The following is a 14,382-nucleotide window of genomic DNA, read 5'->3' on the forward strand; positions in this document are numbered from 1 at the left end:
AGTGACAAGAATAGGCTATGTTAAGGGTACAGCGCCCTCACTTTTGCGGTGACACTAACATGTCGTTAAAGTCTACAATACGCTAAGTGACCCTGATTACACAGAGAACGTTATTTAATGGCGCTCATCGCTTGATAATATTGGACACTATTTCCATAGAATGGTCTTTATATTTGCAGCATGTTGGAATATTTTGTAATAAAGGCCAGCGGTAGTTTGACGTGTGCTTTATGTTCTTTCCTAGCTAACACATATCTGCTTTCAATCTTAGATGCATCTTCATACACCTGGTTTAGGGCGGTCTCTCGCTAATTTATTTGAATTGATGTTGCCTTAAGAAAATTTTGTGGGAAATCCATATAATCATCATCATCATTACGGATCCTTTTAATGCGTTTTGTCTGCTCACTGTCTCGGCCATTAGTAATTACTAGCTGAGTTAGATTTTATAAAATGTACTTTTATGGCTTATAGAACTATTCACTCAGAGATTTCTGTGATTTTCACTCGGATATCTTCTTTGTTTATTTCTACGCTCAAGGCCGACACGCCGAAGACCGAAAAAAACTTTAATGCCAAACAAAACCAATGAACGGAGAAAGAATGAAAAAACATGCCACTGTGCGGATTGCTTAACCCAACATATTTTAGAACTCGCCGGTTTCTATACGCAGTATTTTTCTGATAAGACTAATTATATGAGAAATAATCGTTAGATTGTTTATAGTCACAGTATCTCAGACAATTGTTATTTTATGAGGATAGCGCTTTTTGGATATTGCCGGTAAATTCGTGTATGGGTTCCCGTGACAGCGAAAAATACCCGTGAGGCGAATTGCCGGCATTTTATAGTTTTGTGTTTAACGCCGCTGCAGAACTAATTACCTACTTGTGGTGGACTCGCGTCGCACCAGAAGGTCCCGCGAACGTAATCCCGTGGCTGAAGCATGAAGTGTGGATGAAGAACGATAAAAAATAATCCCCCCCCCCTTCCCACCGCCGACTTTTTTTTTTAAACATTGTGCGAGTAAAAACTCAGACTACTTTTCGTCTCTTCGTGAAAAAACGAAGTTGGAATATTTTGAGAAAAGTCAAATAGGATAGAAAATGTAAACTCTTGAAGAGTATGGGTTAACTTAGTTGACATAAACATAAGAGCTATAAACAGCGACTGAAATGAACCAGCAACAAAACAGATTTGGGGGCAGCAGTGCTAAAGTTTGAGCAAGTTAGGGTGAACTGCGCTGAACGATTGTTTGATCACGACGATGAAGCAAGATGACACTAAAATGAAAAAAATTTTTCGAAGAAAGTAAAACGCACGATTAGATTGGAACATTTCCCTCAATTTCCTTCTGCACGTAGTGACACAGCCAACTGTGCGGCTACGCGCAGAATCTTTTCTTTAATGGCATTTATTACAGTAAGCAAAGTAAGGTATGCAAGTAACATTACCTGATTAGCAACATAGTAATTATGAGAATGACGTACAGCGTCCCCAAGTGTGAAAAAAAATTAAGTCATATAATGACGGACACAATGACACGCACAGAGATCGCAGCTATGCTGATACTTGAGGACATAATGGTTTCTGCAATACGATGATGTCTTCAATTAGAAGGGCAGCGAGGCTAAGCATCTCAGCAAGACGGCGCAAGAGTCTGGTCAAAGTTACTTTCATCAAGTGCATCTCTTGAGGCGGTCCGCCATTTGAATTAAATGCGACCCTAAGGAAACGATCGGTTCGGGTTTACCAATATTTACGCCCCACTTAAAGATCATCACTCGTTCACGAGGCTCTCGCTGCCATTCGCACTACAGTGCACGAGACAAAAAAGCAGCACAGAGGTAGCAACATAAAAAAGACCCCCCTGTGGTATATCGGCCGTAATTCCTCAGGCCCTCGCCTTCTGTGCTGCAGGGAATAGAGCACCCACCACAATGCATGGCTTAATGGCTATGGCGTTGCGCTGCTAAGCTTGAGGCCATGGGTTCTAACTCGGATTTTCACGGTGACTAAACGCAAAAAACACTCGTGTACTTAGATTTAGGTGCGTGTTAAAGAACCCCGGGTGCTTAACGTTGGCCCGAAGTCCCTGACTGAGGCGTGGCTCATATTGTCCACAGACCCTTCATACTCGGGAGAGTCTTAAGTGCATAGCCAACATATTCATCGCAAAGATGAGCGCTACTGGCCCTCGGAAAAATTGTGGAAGCGAGCAACATTCTCGGAAACTATTCAGTAGAGTGTTCCTCTATGATAAGTTCAATATAAGTGATTAATGTGACCCGACGTTGGCCCATTCAATGGCTTGATTCCTGTACTTTCATGCGAAGGCAATGTCTGGGGCGCTATAACGTAAAACTATTCCAAACTTTTCTATTCCAATTCTGCAATCAGCCCAACCCGATTAGTCAAAAGCTTTTTTGGACCAACCCCACTTCACCTGCCTGTCACGCGACGTCACAAAAACCGCGATAGCTGCCCATATCATATGACGTGTACACACTGATTATGCATAATCTGACCGAACAAAGCAAAAATAGTTATTTCTATTTCGACGCCTTTTTGCCATTAGCCCTCGCAATAGCCCTCGGCTATTGCTAAAATATTTTCGGGCTGCACTCACTTCACCTGCCTCTCACGCGACGTCACAAAACCGCAAAAAGTTACCGCGTCAAAGTGACGTGTACGCGTTAAAGATGCATTAATACGGCAAACAAAGCTGAATTTTCTTCTGAATAGCCGCAGGCTGCCCCGTTCCGAAAGGAATAAAAGATGGCTGCCCCCAATCGCTCCGACATTGACTACTCGCCCCTGCCGGAGAGCATGGGTTTATTTGCGTCTAATAAAACTTTTTGCGTGGCCATGTAACGTTTTCGAGAACTTTCTGCACGTTTACGACCTCGTTCTGCCAACTCTTCTTTGCTGAGGATCCGTTTTAGCGTCACTCTTAAGCTTCCGCTGCATGCCGCCGCGATCGTCGACGAGCCACAGCAAGCTAAGTAAGAGAAAGCGGACCAATCGCAGACGCCGGCACCGCCCTCTTCATCCGGTTATCGATATTCAGTGCAGTGGCTCGGCCCCATCGAACCCTTCTCCACTTGAACATGCTCCTCGCCTCTTGTGAGCCAATTAGATAAGACAAGCCGCTCAGTGTAGACAATGTTATTCGTTTTTCAAGCAAACAAAAGTGATCTCCTATGAACGAGGGGGGCATTTGATTGGTTTGCTCAGACAACCCTGCGTGTGACCGCCCGATGCTTGCGTAGGCGGTTACGCAAATTTCACATCAGGAGATTGCAATAAAAACATATTGGAATAGTTTTATGTTATACGGCCCCTGTTTTCTTTTGGGTTCTGACTTTTGTGTAGCTACTTAAATTAGAGGTGGGCAATGTAGAGATATGCAACGTCTTTCTTCTATTTGAAGGTAGCAAATATGCGTCCATCATTTATCAAAACAGCAGCCACTTTTTCCATGTTTGGTTACCTACGGCTAAGTTATCACTTTTGCAGCATTTTAGATTAGAAATCTGAAGGCTGAAGGCGCTGCTAGGCTTCATTGGAGCTCGATATCATTTACCGCTCAATATAGCTTTTGAGTATCGTTATCATCTACTACTCCATAAAACGCCCTATATGTCTCAATTTCAGATTAATATTCAATCATCGCCACTATTTCCATTAGGTAGCGCCGGCTTTAGTGCGCAAGAGGACCATTTCATCGCTATTGTGCTATATTTCAGCAACTCTTTTTGATCGACGGCCTCGATCAGATCATTTTTGGTCTATAAGAATAATCTTGCGGCTGCTCTTTTTGTTAGGAATCAGGCATCCGAGGTAACACGGCAACGTTTACACGACCAATCATCCTGCCGTCGTTTGCAATCCGCAACCACGCATTCATTAAGACTTCCCAACCATCATTAAATGCGAAGGCCTCGAGCCCGGTCACCAAATCTTTCTAATGAATAGCAACAAACGTTAACAGAACATGATTTTGATGCTACTTCCCTACGTTTCACAAACTGCAGGGATATCACGACCTCAGTGCGAGCGGGTTCGAAATTGCCATGTATATATGGTGTCCCAGCCAACATTAGCGAAGCTGTTCAATGAAAAAAAAAAACAATATAAACCAATACAGTGCAAGATACGGTTTTAAGACGTGGTCTATCTTTCTTTAATTTTTTTTTTCGTTGAACGGCATGGCTAACATTAGCTGGGACACATGGTATATAGAGCTTCCCAGTGCGTTGCGCTTGTCCAAGACACATGAAGTGGAAGTAGTATGCAACGTGAGGGCATACTTTATCGGTCGGTAGTACTCGTTTACTCGAGATTACACTGACACTGGGCACTGGTCTTCGCGGACGCAGTTATTTTGGGCGTCGCGGTAGAATCCATCGGCGCAGTAGCAACCTCGCTGGCAGTCGGGCGTGCATCCGGGACCGATGGTCTTCTTCTCACACGTGGCCTCCGGGCAGGAGCTACTCACGCATACCTTCCACTCCTCGTTCTCACTGCATGGCGGTCGAGGGCCTCCTGCATAGCGGAGAGAGGTATAAGTGATTGCGCATATGCGGCAGAGAATACGAGAGGGAGAGAGAGAATGGCAAAGGAAAGGATGGGGAGGTTAACCAGAGGGCATCTCTGGTTGGTTACTCTGTACCGGGGAAGAGGGCGCGAAAGATCAAAGAAGATGAAAGATGAAGAATGAGAAAAAGGGAAAGAAAGAAAGCCGGTAGATCCCACGCCCGGTCGGAATCGGTGTTATGCGAAACAGTATGCGGGGAACCTAGTAAGTTAACGGAACGACCATGGGAGCACCAAGACGTAGGCGGCTGTTTAATTACCTACATGACACGCATGTCACGACATTTCTCTCATGACCTGTCATTTATATTCGTCATACACTCTTGATATATTATACCAATTTTGGTACATACCCAGTTAACGAAACAACCATGAGAGCACCAAGACGTAGGAGGACGGACGGACGGACAGACAGACGGACGGACGGACGGACGGACGGACGGACGGACGGATGGACGGACGGACGGACGGACGGACGGACGGACGGACGGACGGACGGACGGACGGATGGACGGATAGTGGCAAATGTTCACCGAGAAATGCTTTGCATTTAATTATACACACAAACAACAATACAGAACTGTTTCTGCCTACGCTGTCACACAGTCTGCCAATGCGCTACATAGTCATACACAGTGTCAACATCCAGCTAATACATTCTACGTGACGCAGTGCAAAGTCACAACTTGTCACACATTCTTGTCCTTTAAATAACGTAGCAGCGGATTCACATCGGCGCGCCCTGATGTTCGCGTAGGCCACTTTCTAAGAATTTTAATTCCTGTGAGCGGGCCCTTGTACAGTTCATCAAGCGTGGCTGCGAGGGCTGTTCTTTACGGGTTGGAAACGAGGACACAAAAGACGTCACAAAGTGGGCTATGGGCCATTTGATCAGAATGATGTACACCATTTGAAAACGCTACTCCAATGCACAGGTGGTTTACAATGGTGCAGTCACGTCGTGGAAGGTCAGAAGCAATAGGTTGCCAAACAATTATTTCACGCCCTGGTAGACCAGTGACGATATCGATGCGCCGCTGAACTCGTTGTGGCGAGTTCGAACCCGGAAATGCAAACAAAACTCGAGTACTTAGATTTACGTGTACGTTAAAAAGCTCGAGGTGGCATAAATTAATCTGGATTGCCATATGCTACAGCATTCACCTCATAATGAAAACGTGGCTCTGGCACCTAAAACTCCAACATCTTAATTTTTCACAATATCGCGCCTATATGAAATAAATAGCTGGTGGTGTACGGCCTTTCGCTTCCCCACCTCGGTTTCGCGCCACTCCAACTCAATTAACCGCAATTAGTACTATACCACTTTCATCGAGCATAGCTGCTTAGAATGATACAGTTACGAAGGAACGCGTGCTCAGAATACTGTTGGGTCGAATACGTGCGCTGTTTTACAGAAGAGACTGCCGAACCGTGTACGGAACCATGTCCGTCCCGTTCCCTGTTTTCTCGCGTATTGAAGCCGTTTTGCGACAAATAGTGTGTTTGTCCAATAATGCATACAACGAAATAGCCCCAGTTGCAGCCCTACTTACTTTCAGAATAGTAGCCTTACAGGCAGTGAGAGGTGGTCGTAATACTTCTTTCATACAGAAACGTTCTTGAGAATACTTTATACACATATACAGAAAATGTGTCCAAGAAACTTCTACAGCAAGCAGGCGTTTAGAATTGGTCATCTATAGGGGACGCGCCTTCAGAATTTTATGTCTACAACCAATACGTGTTCAGAAAACTACCTTTTTTTAGAAAAGGCGTTTTCAGTAATGTTGATTGTAAACGAATAAAGGAGTTGGGGATACCGTGTTCAAGAAAATAGCCGTTCGGAATTCCACGCGTGTGCTTGAGACAGTACATTTCCAAATACATATCTGTCGAACATACCATAGTTATACAGTTGCGCAATGAATGCTAAGTGGTGCTTCTCTTTTTTGGGGGGGAAAATGGGAACATCGCCGTACGCACGATATCAGCCGCTTTCCAAACAACCTCGAACCCTGCCCAAGCGGTCCGTACGGCCGAGCGGGGTCTGCAGCTTGTAAAGCACCGCTAAGTTTGGCGTAGCGACGGGGCAGATATCTTTGGGGCGGCGCGCATTGCTTCTCAGCGGAGGTCTCGGAGGCTCACGCATATATGTACACCCGTGAGCAAAAGTATGCAAACCACAGGGTCAACGAAAAAAACAGAATTTCTTCGTAATTAGCGCGCACAAACAGCAACTAACGAGTGCGCTAGGAAATTAGTATAGCCAAGTTTGGATTGCCGTCTTTAATTTCAAGTTGCACTCGCAGACAGCAGAGAAATTAAGTTTTATCGCGCAAACCCTGGTTAGTATACTTTTGCTCACACGTGTACATGTCGCGCTGTACTCGCTAGATTATATCGCAGCAGGAAAGCACACATGTTGCCAGAAAAAAGAGCCAATTTTATGCACGAATCGCCCCAAGGTGCGCCAACAAGGTCCCTTTGCCTTTTGTGCCTTCACTTTGTTATAACAAAGTGTTTTTTTGTCATGCAGCTGCGTCTATGCTGTTGACTTGCTGTTCGGTTTGCTGCAAGGAGACAGTTCAAGCCAAGGGTTCTACGACGCTCACTCGCGCATACTATCGCGTTTCTGACGTGCATTCTCCTTAAAATCGGATAGGTGGCGGGGGGCGAGGGGGTCGCTCGTTAACACCGCATGTAACCAAAACATGTTATCGCGTTATTCCTTATATATTTGCAAAATGAACCCCCAGGCGCTTTACATTGTGTACAGGAAAGACGCCATTACTCGATTGTGCATACGCAGCGTGAGCAGACAGCGCCACTGTCGCGCCCCGCATGACGTAATCGGAGCTAAATTTAGCCTTTAATTCGGCGTTCAGAGAGGCCCAGCTCAGCAGTACGTTTGTCGATACGCACTGGATGGGTTGCGTTTGTGACAGAACTCATTCAGCCATATTAAGTATAGACCATCAAACTGAACCCAGTGCTCATCAGAAGTCACAAGGCCTCACGCGGGTGCGCTTCGTTGAAAACATTTCGAGCTTGTTCAACTATGTCCACACCAATTACATATGCCGAAACATACTTAATCTCTTCGACCACGACAGAACGTGTCCATTTTTCCAGGCAAGCGCAGTCCCAACCATCTTCTAGTGCCACGCGCTTAGGCGCCGCTGGGCAATCTCGGACGCCACCAGTACGGTGGTTATTTCTTTAGCCTAGTGCCCAAACACAGTCGCAGAACTAAGGGGCCAACTACTAACAAGGAGCGAGCACGATTGCAAAATTAAACCGTAGGACCCCCACTAGCTGTTGCATAAGTCAGGCATGTAGCCTTCCTAATGCTTCAATAACTTTAACTAGTGTATTTGGTTACGTCCAGTCATCTTTCTACACTAGTGCCCATATAGTCTGAAGCCCGCACAAGTTATTTCACGTAACGCCGCTGCGGCGGCGACCACGATACAGAATGCCCAATTATCTATTTTTTCTGAGTGCGCATGTTTTTTTTGTTTTTTTATCACACTGGACCTATAGCAGAACTACACCGCTAGAATACAGAAACTACGTCCAATACTACGGCCACCACTCGTGGCTTGGCATGCAAATGGGTGCGTAGAACTGGACTCAGCGCCACGACGAGAGGCTCCAGCTAAACTCTAACCACGACTACTCGGAACAACAGTTCTACTCGGCAAGGGACCCCCCCCCCCCCCCCATCCCATTCTTTTTCTGAGCCCTCTTTGGCAGCGAACGTCATAATAAAATTTGTTGGCGCAGTTTCCAAGAGCAAACACTAAAGTATGCACGAAACACCATTTGATTACCCTTAAAAACTACCGCCCTCCGCGAAACAACACAGGGAGACGTTGTAGTATGCGTGATGGCTCATGTGCGATCGTGCTATGTAAACGCTCCTCTGTAATTCGGTGTATATCTTCTACAAGGGTAAGCATTTTTGACAATGGTCAGTTAACCTTACAGTACCAAATGACAGGAACAGAATTTAGGTGGCACCTTTTATACAGAGACCCGATGCGGCGGCTCACTACTTACGGCTTTCTGATGCTGAGCACGAAGACCTTGGTTAGTGTCGAGGTCACGCGGCCCAATTTAAACGGGGTGGAATGCAAAACCACCTAATTACCAGGCTTTTAGCCCACGTAAAGCGACTCTCAAGAATTGCGGTAAATCTTATTTTGCATTAGTAAATTACATTTTTGGCACGCCTCAAATGTTTAACGTGAGCGGCGGCGGCTGGTTAAGCCAGAAAGTATAAGCAGAAACTAAATACAGGCGGCTACGCCCAAGTGAGCAATGGACACCAGCTTTGCGCAACGTCATGAATTTTGACAGCGTCCCTTATGCTTTACGTTATTGTTCAGTGATAACGACGAGTCGCATTCTACTTTAAATGAGCGAAGGAGAACATTTCCTGCCTTTAAAAGACCCACGATTCCAAAACACAATCCATAAGTTGTGACGTCGTAACGACGTACTCGCGTTGTGGTTTCGGCGTGAAACTGACAAAGCGAAAATGGCCTTTCATTTACTCCACTATAGTAATCACGTTTCACCATATTGGAACTGGTTGAGCGCTGCTCTTTAACGTCAAAGCTAATGGGGAGCACCTCACAAAGGCATCTCTCACAGCGCACATGTGATAACTAGAGACATTACGCTCGATGGAATCAGTCTTCCATGCGGAGTCGTTACTTTTTATTATCCTACTGCTGCTCGTTTACCCGGCATTCACGACAGACGGCTGACAGGTGTCACCCCCAGACACCGCCACAGCAAACCTTACAGTCGAAGGTAGCTCCTAATGAGTAATCTAGTGCGCCATATTGCTGCTGTTGCTCGCCTTGCACTTCATCAATAAATGGCACCCGTTTCGAGTTACTTTGCGTCGTGGGGCGCGACGTACCTCTGCTTCCTTCTGGCGGGCACTCGTCCAGCCGTACGCAGTTTCGTTCGTCATTGCGGTAGAATCCGTCGGCGCAGTAGCATCCCTGGCGGCAGTCGGCCGTGCAGGCGGGCCCGATGATGGGCCTGCTGCAGGAGGCCTCGGCGCAGCTACTACTCACGCACTGCTTCCACACCTCGTTGAGGCCGCAGTCTTGAACGGCCGGCAGTAACTTGGACAGCAGCGTAACACTTTCGCTGTCTGCATAAGAGCGACGCATTTGTAGGCATGGAGACGCGGTCGCCGTCATCACTTAAGTTTTCTGCTCAAGAATACCCCCTTCCAAAGATTGTTAATAGCAATATTTGGGAACTTCACGCACTTTCCGGCATGATGTCCGTTTCTAGCCTCTCTCCTTGGGTCACTCAGTATTTGACACTGGGTATAAAAACCCGCCCGCACAGACAATTTGGGAATAGACTACTTGGGTTGTTGGGTACATGCAAATGAGGCAAAGTTGCATTGTAGCGCTTACCAATCTTAGCTAAGCAAATCACTCCTGATCTCGTAGTCATAATGCTCGACATCGGCTTTGGGGAACAAAAAAAACGTACCTCATGAATACATCCAAGAGATCAGCAGCGCGTCAATGAAGGACTGCTCGGTGACGGAAGCTGAGGAAATAGCCGTAGCTCGAGCGGCAGTGGAGGGCTACCGATCCGAAAGGTCTTTAACAATACTCACTGGCTCGCAAGCTACGTGTCGGAATTACATGAACGGCAGAATAGGACGCTGAGCTCTTCACATCCTGCGCTCCTGCAGGGCTAACAACAAAGTCAGGCATACAATTTTCTAGGTACCGGGACACGCTGGAATAGAAGGGAACCTAAGGGCGGACAAGGCAGCTCGAGAGCACACAAACCGAGCGGCCGCAAGCACCGACCCTGAGGAACTCATACCAGTCAACCAAAGCTACTCAAACATACTGAATTACTATAAAGGAGTCCGAATCAAATACCCTCCACCCCACAACAGCCTAAATCAGCATGAAGCAACCTCTTCGAGGAGGCTGCAAACAGGAACATACCCAAATCTAAACACACTAAGCAAGATGTTTCCCACCCAGTATAGAGACATTTGCCCCTGGTGCGGCGCCAAGCCCACCTTATATCACATTACAAGGGGATGCGTTCAGAATCAACAATTCCTTCAAATAAAAGACCCGAGTGGGGAGCAGTGGGAGAGGGTGCTCTCCAGCAGCGACCCGAAAGTCCAGCATGGACTAGTAAGGCACGCTCACCGACTAGCCACCCTCAGTGGTGCCCTGGAATACGGGCGTCGACCCTGCGCAGATGGGGAAGAAGACCTTGAAGACGGCCGACCACATCTGCCACCGCTAATTTCTAGCCAATTAGACCAAATAAAGTTTTTTCTCCTCCTCGTCCATGATCCGGTAATGGCATCGTGTTACAGAAAAGACCCATGCGCTGAGAGGTTTATTTATTTAAAGAAATACGGCATTAGGAAAGCTCTGCCTACCAGTATTATTTGTAAGCTGCCGACGAGTCATAAGATTGAAGGTGGCGACATATTCCTTAGTGTTCGCACCATGGATTTAAGCTAGAAATAGTTAAGTCGTGCTATGCATTTAGCTATAAAACAGCACTGCAGGGTTCTCAAAGTAAGGTGCCTGCTACTTCTTTTGGCATGTGTGCGCATACGTCTTACCAGAACTCGGAGCGCAGGTCGCCACCGCGGCGGTCAGCAGCAAGAGAAAGCACTTCATCCTTGAAACTTGTCGACGTCGAAGCTCGGAACCATAGGGCACAAGTGGTGATCGCTAGAACAGTTACACCCTTTTTGTTCCCGCCTCAATATATCGCGCAAACAGTCATTACAGGGTACGCGGTGCTAAATATTGCAATCTCTTCTCTCAATCTTGCACTGTGCCTGCTGCAGTTCCGAAGGGAAGTCGGCCGTGTATCTTCGCGAGCACACCCGTCGCAGACGCCGGATCGTTCGTTTATTCTGCTTCCTGCTGATGCCCTCACATGCGGTTTCGAAATGTTGTTTCGGAGTAATTGGCCGCTCAGATATAGCCTTTCCGCCGGCTGTGATCTAGCAACTAGACAATCGTCCACGTGTCTTGCAAATGAGCCAAATATAAAGCACTAGCACGGTCAAAAGAGAAAAAAAAAACAATTAGGCTGGTGACCCAATGGAGGAAGTCACTAATAGAAAGCCTCAACCGCCGATCGGTCCGAAGCATGTCACCAGGAGATTAAAAGTCTGCATCACTTTTCGGTGCTTTTCTCCTGTTCTTTTCTTCTGTTCTTTTCTTATTTGACTAGCAAAAGAAATAGCAAAAGAAATATCAAGCCTTTTCCCCTTTCACCGTAACGACAGTTACTTCTACCGCACTTATGCGACTTCACCAAACTCAGTGACCCCGTGGCAGTAGCGTTCTCCTGCTGAGCCCAAGGTCGCAGGCTCGATCCCCACACACAGCGACCGCAAGACGAAAGTGCGTTGGACACCTGTCTGTAGAAATTTTTGCCGAATTCTGCCCTAGATGGCGTTTCTAGTGCCGTGTCGGTGTAGCAGCATAGGGTATATATAGCAGCATAGGGAGTGACCGTAAACGCAGCATTTTGAAAATGCGATATACACAGTTGAGAAAGAGAGCAAGGAGTGCAAAATGACCAGTCCGAATTTTAGCTTCGAATGGTGATAATGACGGAAATACGGAAAGAGAAACAACATGTTCATTGTAAAGGAAAAAAAAGAAACCGAGAAGGTGAACAAGGAGGTACAAGAAGCGATCGCCGAACGACAGAAAGCATCCTGAGAGCACCGACAGGCAAAAAAAGCACAGTTGCCGCAGGATGAAGTGGCCAGTAAATGGAAAATATACAGGGAGAAAAGATATGTGGTTCAAATACTGGTACAAGCAACGACAAAAGATGAAAGTGAACGTTGGCTGTGAAAAACGTGAGAAATAGAATGCCGAACCTAGGATACTTTGGAACCACATAACATTATTTGGCAGGAAGTCAACAACAATACAACATATCCTAGACGAAGATGAACACAGACTGGAAGGGGAAGCGGCAATGAATTACAACCGAAAAATAACAGCCGAATCTTTCCAAAGCAATAAAGAGGTTGTATTTGAAGAAAAAAAGTGCATGAAAGAGACCCAGGTGGAAAAGGGCTGGTGCTGACAAATTTCAACTGGAAGAAAGCCGAAGAGAAAATTCCTAAGCGCACAGCCACAGGGCTAGACGAGGTTCCCGTTAGGTTGATTAATGAACTAGGTCCAAAAAGTAAGGAAGCTCTGGTGAGAACAGTGGAAAAAACTTTAAAAGATAGACGAATACCAGACAGTTGGCGACAAAGTAGAATGAATTTAATGCTTAAGAGTAAGGGGGATAAAAATAAGATTCACTCGTATGGACCCTTAACCAGTTGAACTGCAGTATAGATGCGTGATATGGGGAGCAAGCCATTGGAGTTACCGCACAACATCCGTGCTTTGCAGCGGTATCCCGCTGTTCATGGTAAGAAACGCTTCCTGAATACCATTCATGACAATTACTTCGTCATTGGCCATACGTCGTTACGTATTTCTTAGCGACAGGCGCTGTTAATATAATTCCGCGGCCGTGACGACAACTTGCAACTCAGCAGAAGAGGTCATGCATTTTTCTCTTGTAATTGCGGGCATACTAGAATCATGGGTTCACCGAAACGATATTGTAGACAGACAGTTTGGAATAGCATTTCTCGCCTTACCTGCACAAAACGCGAGCAACCCTGCAGCATCTTAGAGTGCGCGTTCTTCCAGGACTGAGTTTATTGTATGGGAAAGTATAAAGAGCGACTGAAATGACAAAGCAACGAAACAGATTTGGGGACAGCAGTACTCAAGTTTGAGCAAAGTGGGGCGAATTGCGCTGAACGACTGTTTGATCACGACGATGAAGCAAGATGACAATAAAATGAAATATAAAATTTCGAAGAAAGCAAAACACGCAATTCGAGTGGAACGTTCCCCTCAGAAAATTTCCTTCTGCACGTAGTGGCACAGATGGCTCTGTCACCTATACAAGTAACTTTACCTACTTAGAAACATAGTGATTCTGACAATGACGTACAGAGTGCCCAGGTGTGAAAAATAGTAACTGTCATATAATGACGGACACAATGAGACGCAGAGAGGTCGCAGCAATGTTGGTACTTAAGGACATAACAGTTTCTTCAATACGCATGATGCCTTGTATTAGAAAGGCAGCAAGGCTAAGCACCTCGGCAACACGGCACCAAGTGTCTGGTGAAAGTCACTTTCGTCACCTGCATCTTTCGAGGTGGCCCACCATTTGAGTTAAAGGCGACCCTACAGAAACGATTGGTGCGGCTTTTATATACTGACCAACATACACGCCCCGCTTAAAAAGCACCACTCGCACACGAGGTTCTCGCTGCGGTTCGCACTACAGTGCACGAGACAAAAGACCAGCAGAGAGGGGGTGGCACAAAAAAAAGATCCCCCCTATAGTATAGGTATAGGTATAGCCGCAGTTATTCCTCCGGCCCTCACTTTCTGTACTCCAGATGAGAGAGCACCCACCACGATGTCTTAACGGCTGTGGTGTTGCGTTGCTAACTTTGACGGCTCTGCTTCGAATTGGGGCCGCGACGGCTGCATTTCGATGGCGACGAAATGCAAAAAACGATCGCGTACTTAGATTTACGTGCGCGTTAATGAGCCCCAGGTGGCTAACATTTACCCGATGTCCCCAACTAAGGCCTCCCTCATAATTATATTGTCCACCGACTATTCATACTCGGGGGCATCTTAGGTCCA

The 14,382-nt window shown here is 46.4% G+C and overlaps 1 protein-coding gene across 1 annotated transcript in view; it reads right to left on the reverse strand.

Moving 5' to 3' along the window:
* Nucleotides 1-4,291: 4,291 nt before the first annotated feature.
* Nucleotides 4,292-14,382, reverse strand: part of LOC126538690 (mucin-6-like) — a 47,400-nt gene continuing 37,309 nt past the window's right edge. Inside the window, exons 4-6 of the mRNA XM_072284094.1 lie at nucleotides 11,244-11,355; nucleotides 9,537-9,776; nucleotides 4,292-4,549 (exon numbers count right to left, since the gene is read on the reverse strand). Coding sequence (XP_072140195.1) covers nucleotides 4,347-4,549; nucleotides 9,537-9,776; nucleotides 11,244-11,355 — 555 coding nt within the window. The 3' untranslated portion in view covers nucleotides 4,292-4,346. The remainder of the gene's footprint in view (nucleotides 4,550-9,536; nucleotides 9,777-11,243; nucleotides 11,356-14,382) is intronic.

The sequence above is a fragment of the Dermacentor andersoni genome, chromosome 8 (assembly GCF_023375885.2).
Source record: "Dermacentor andersoni chromosome 8, qqDerAnde1_hic_scaffold, whole genome shotgun sequence".
NCBI lineage: Eukaryota > Metazoa > Arthropoda > Arachnida > Ixodida > Ixodidae > Dermacentor > Dermacentor andersoni.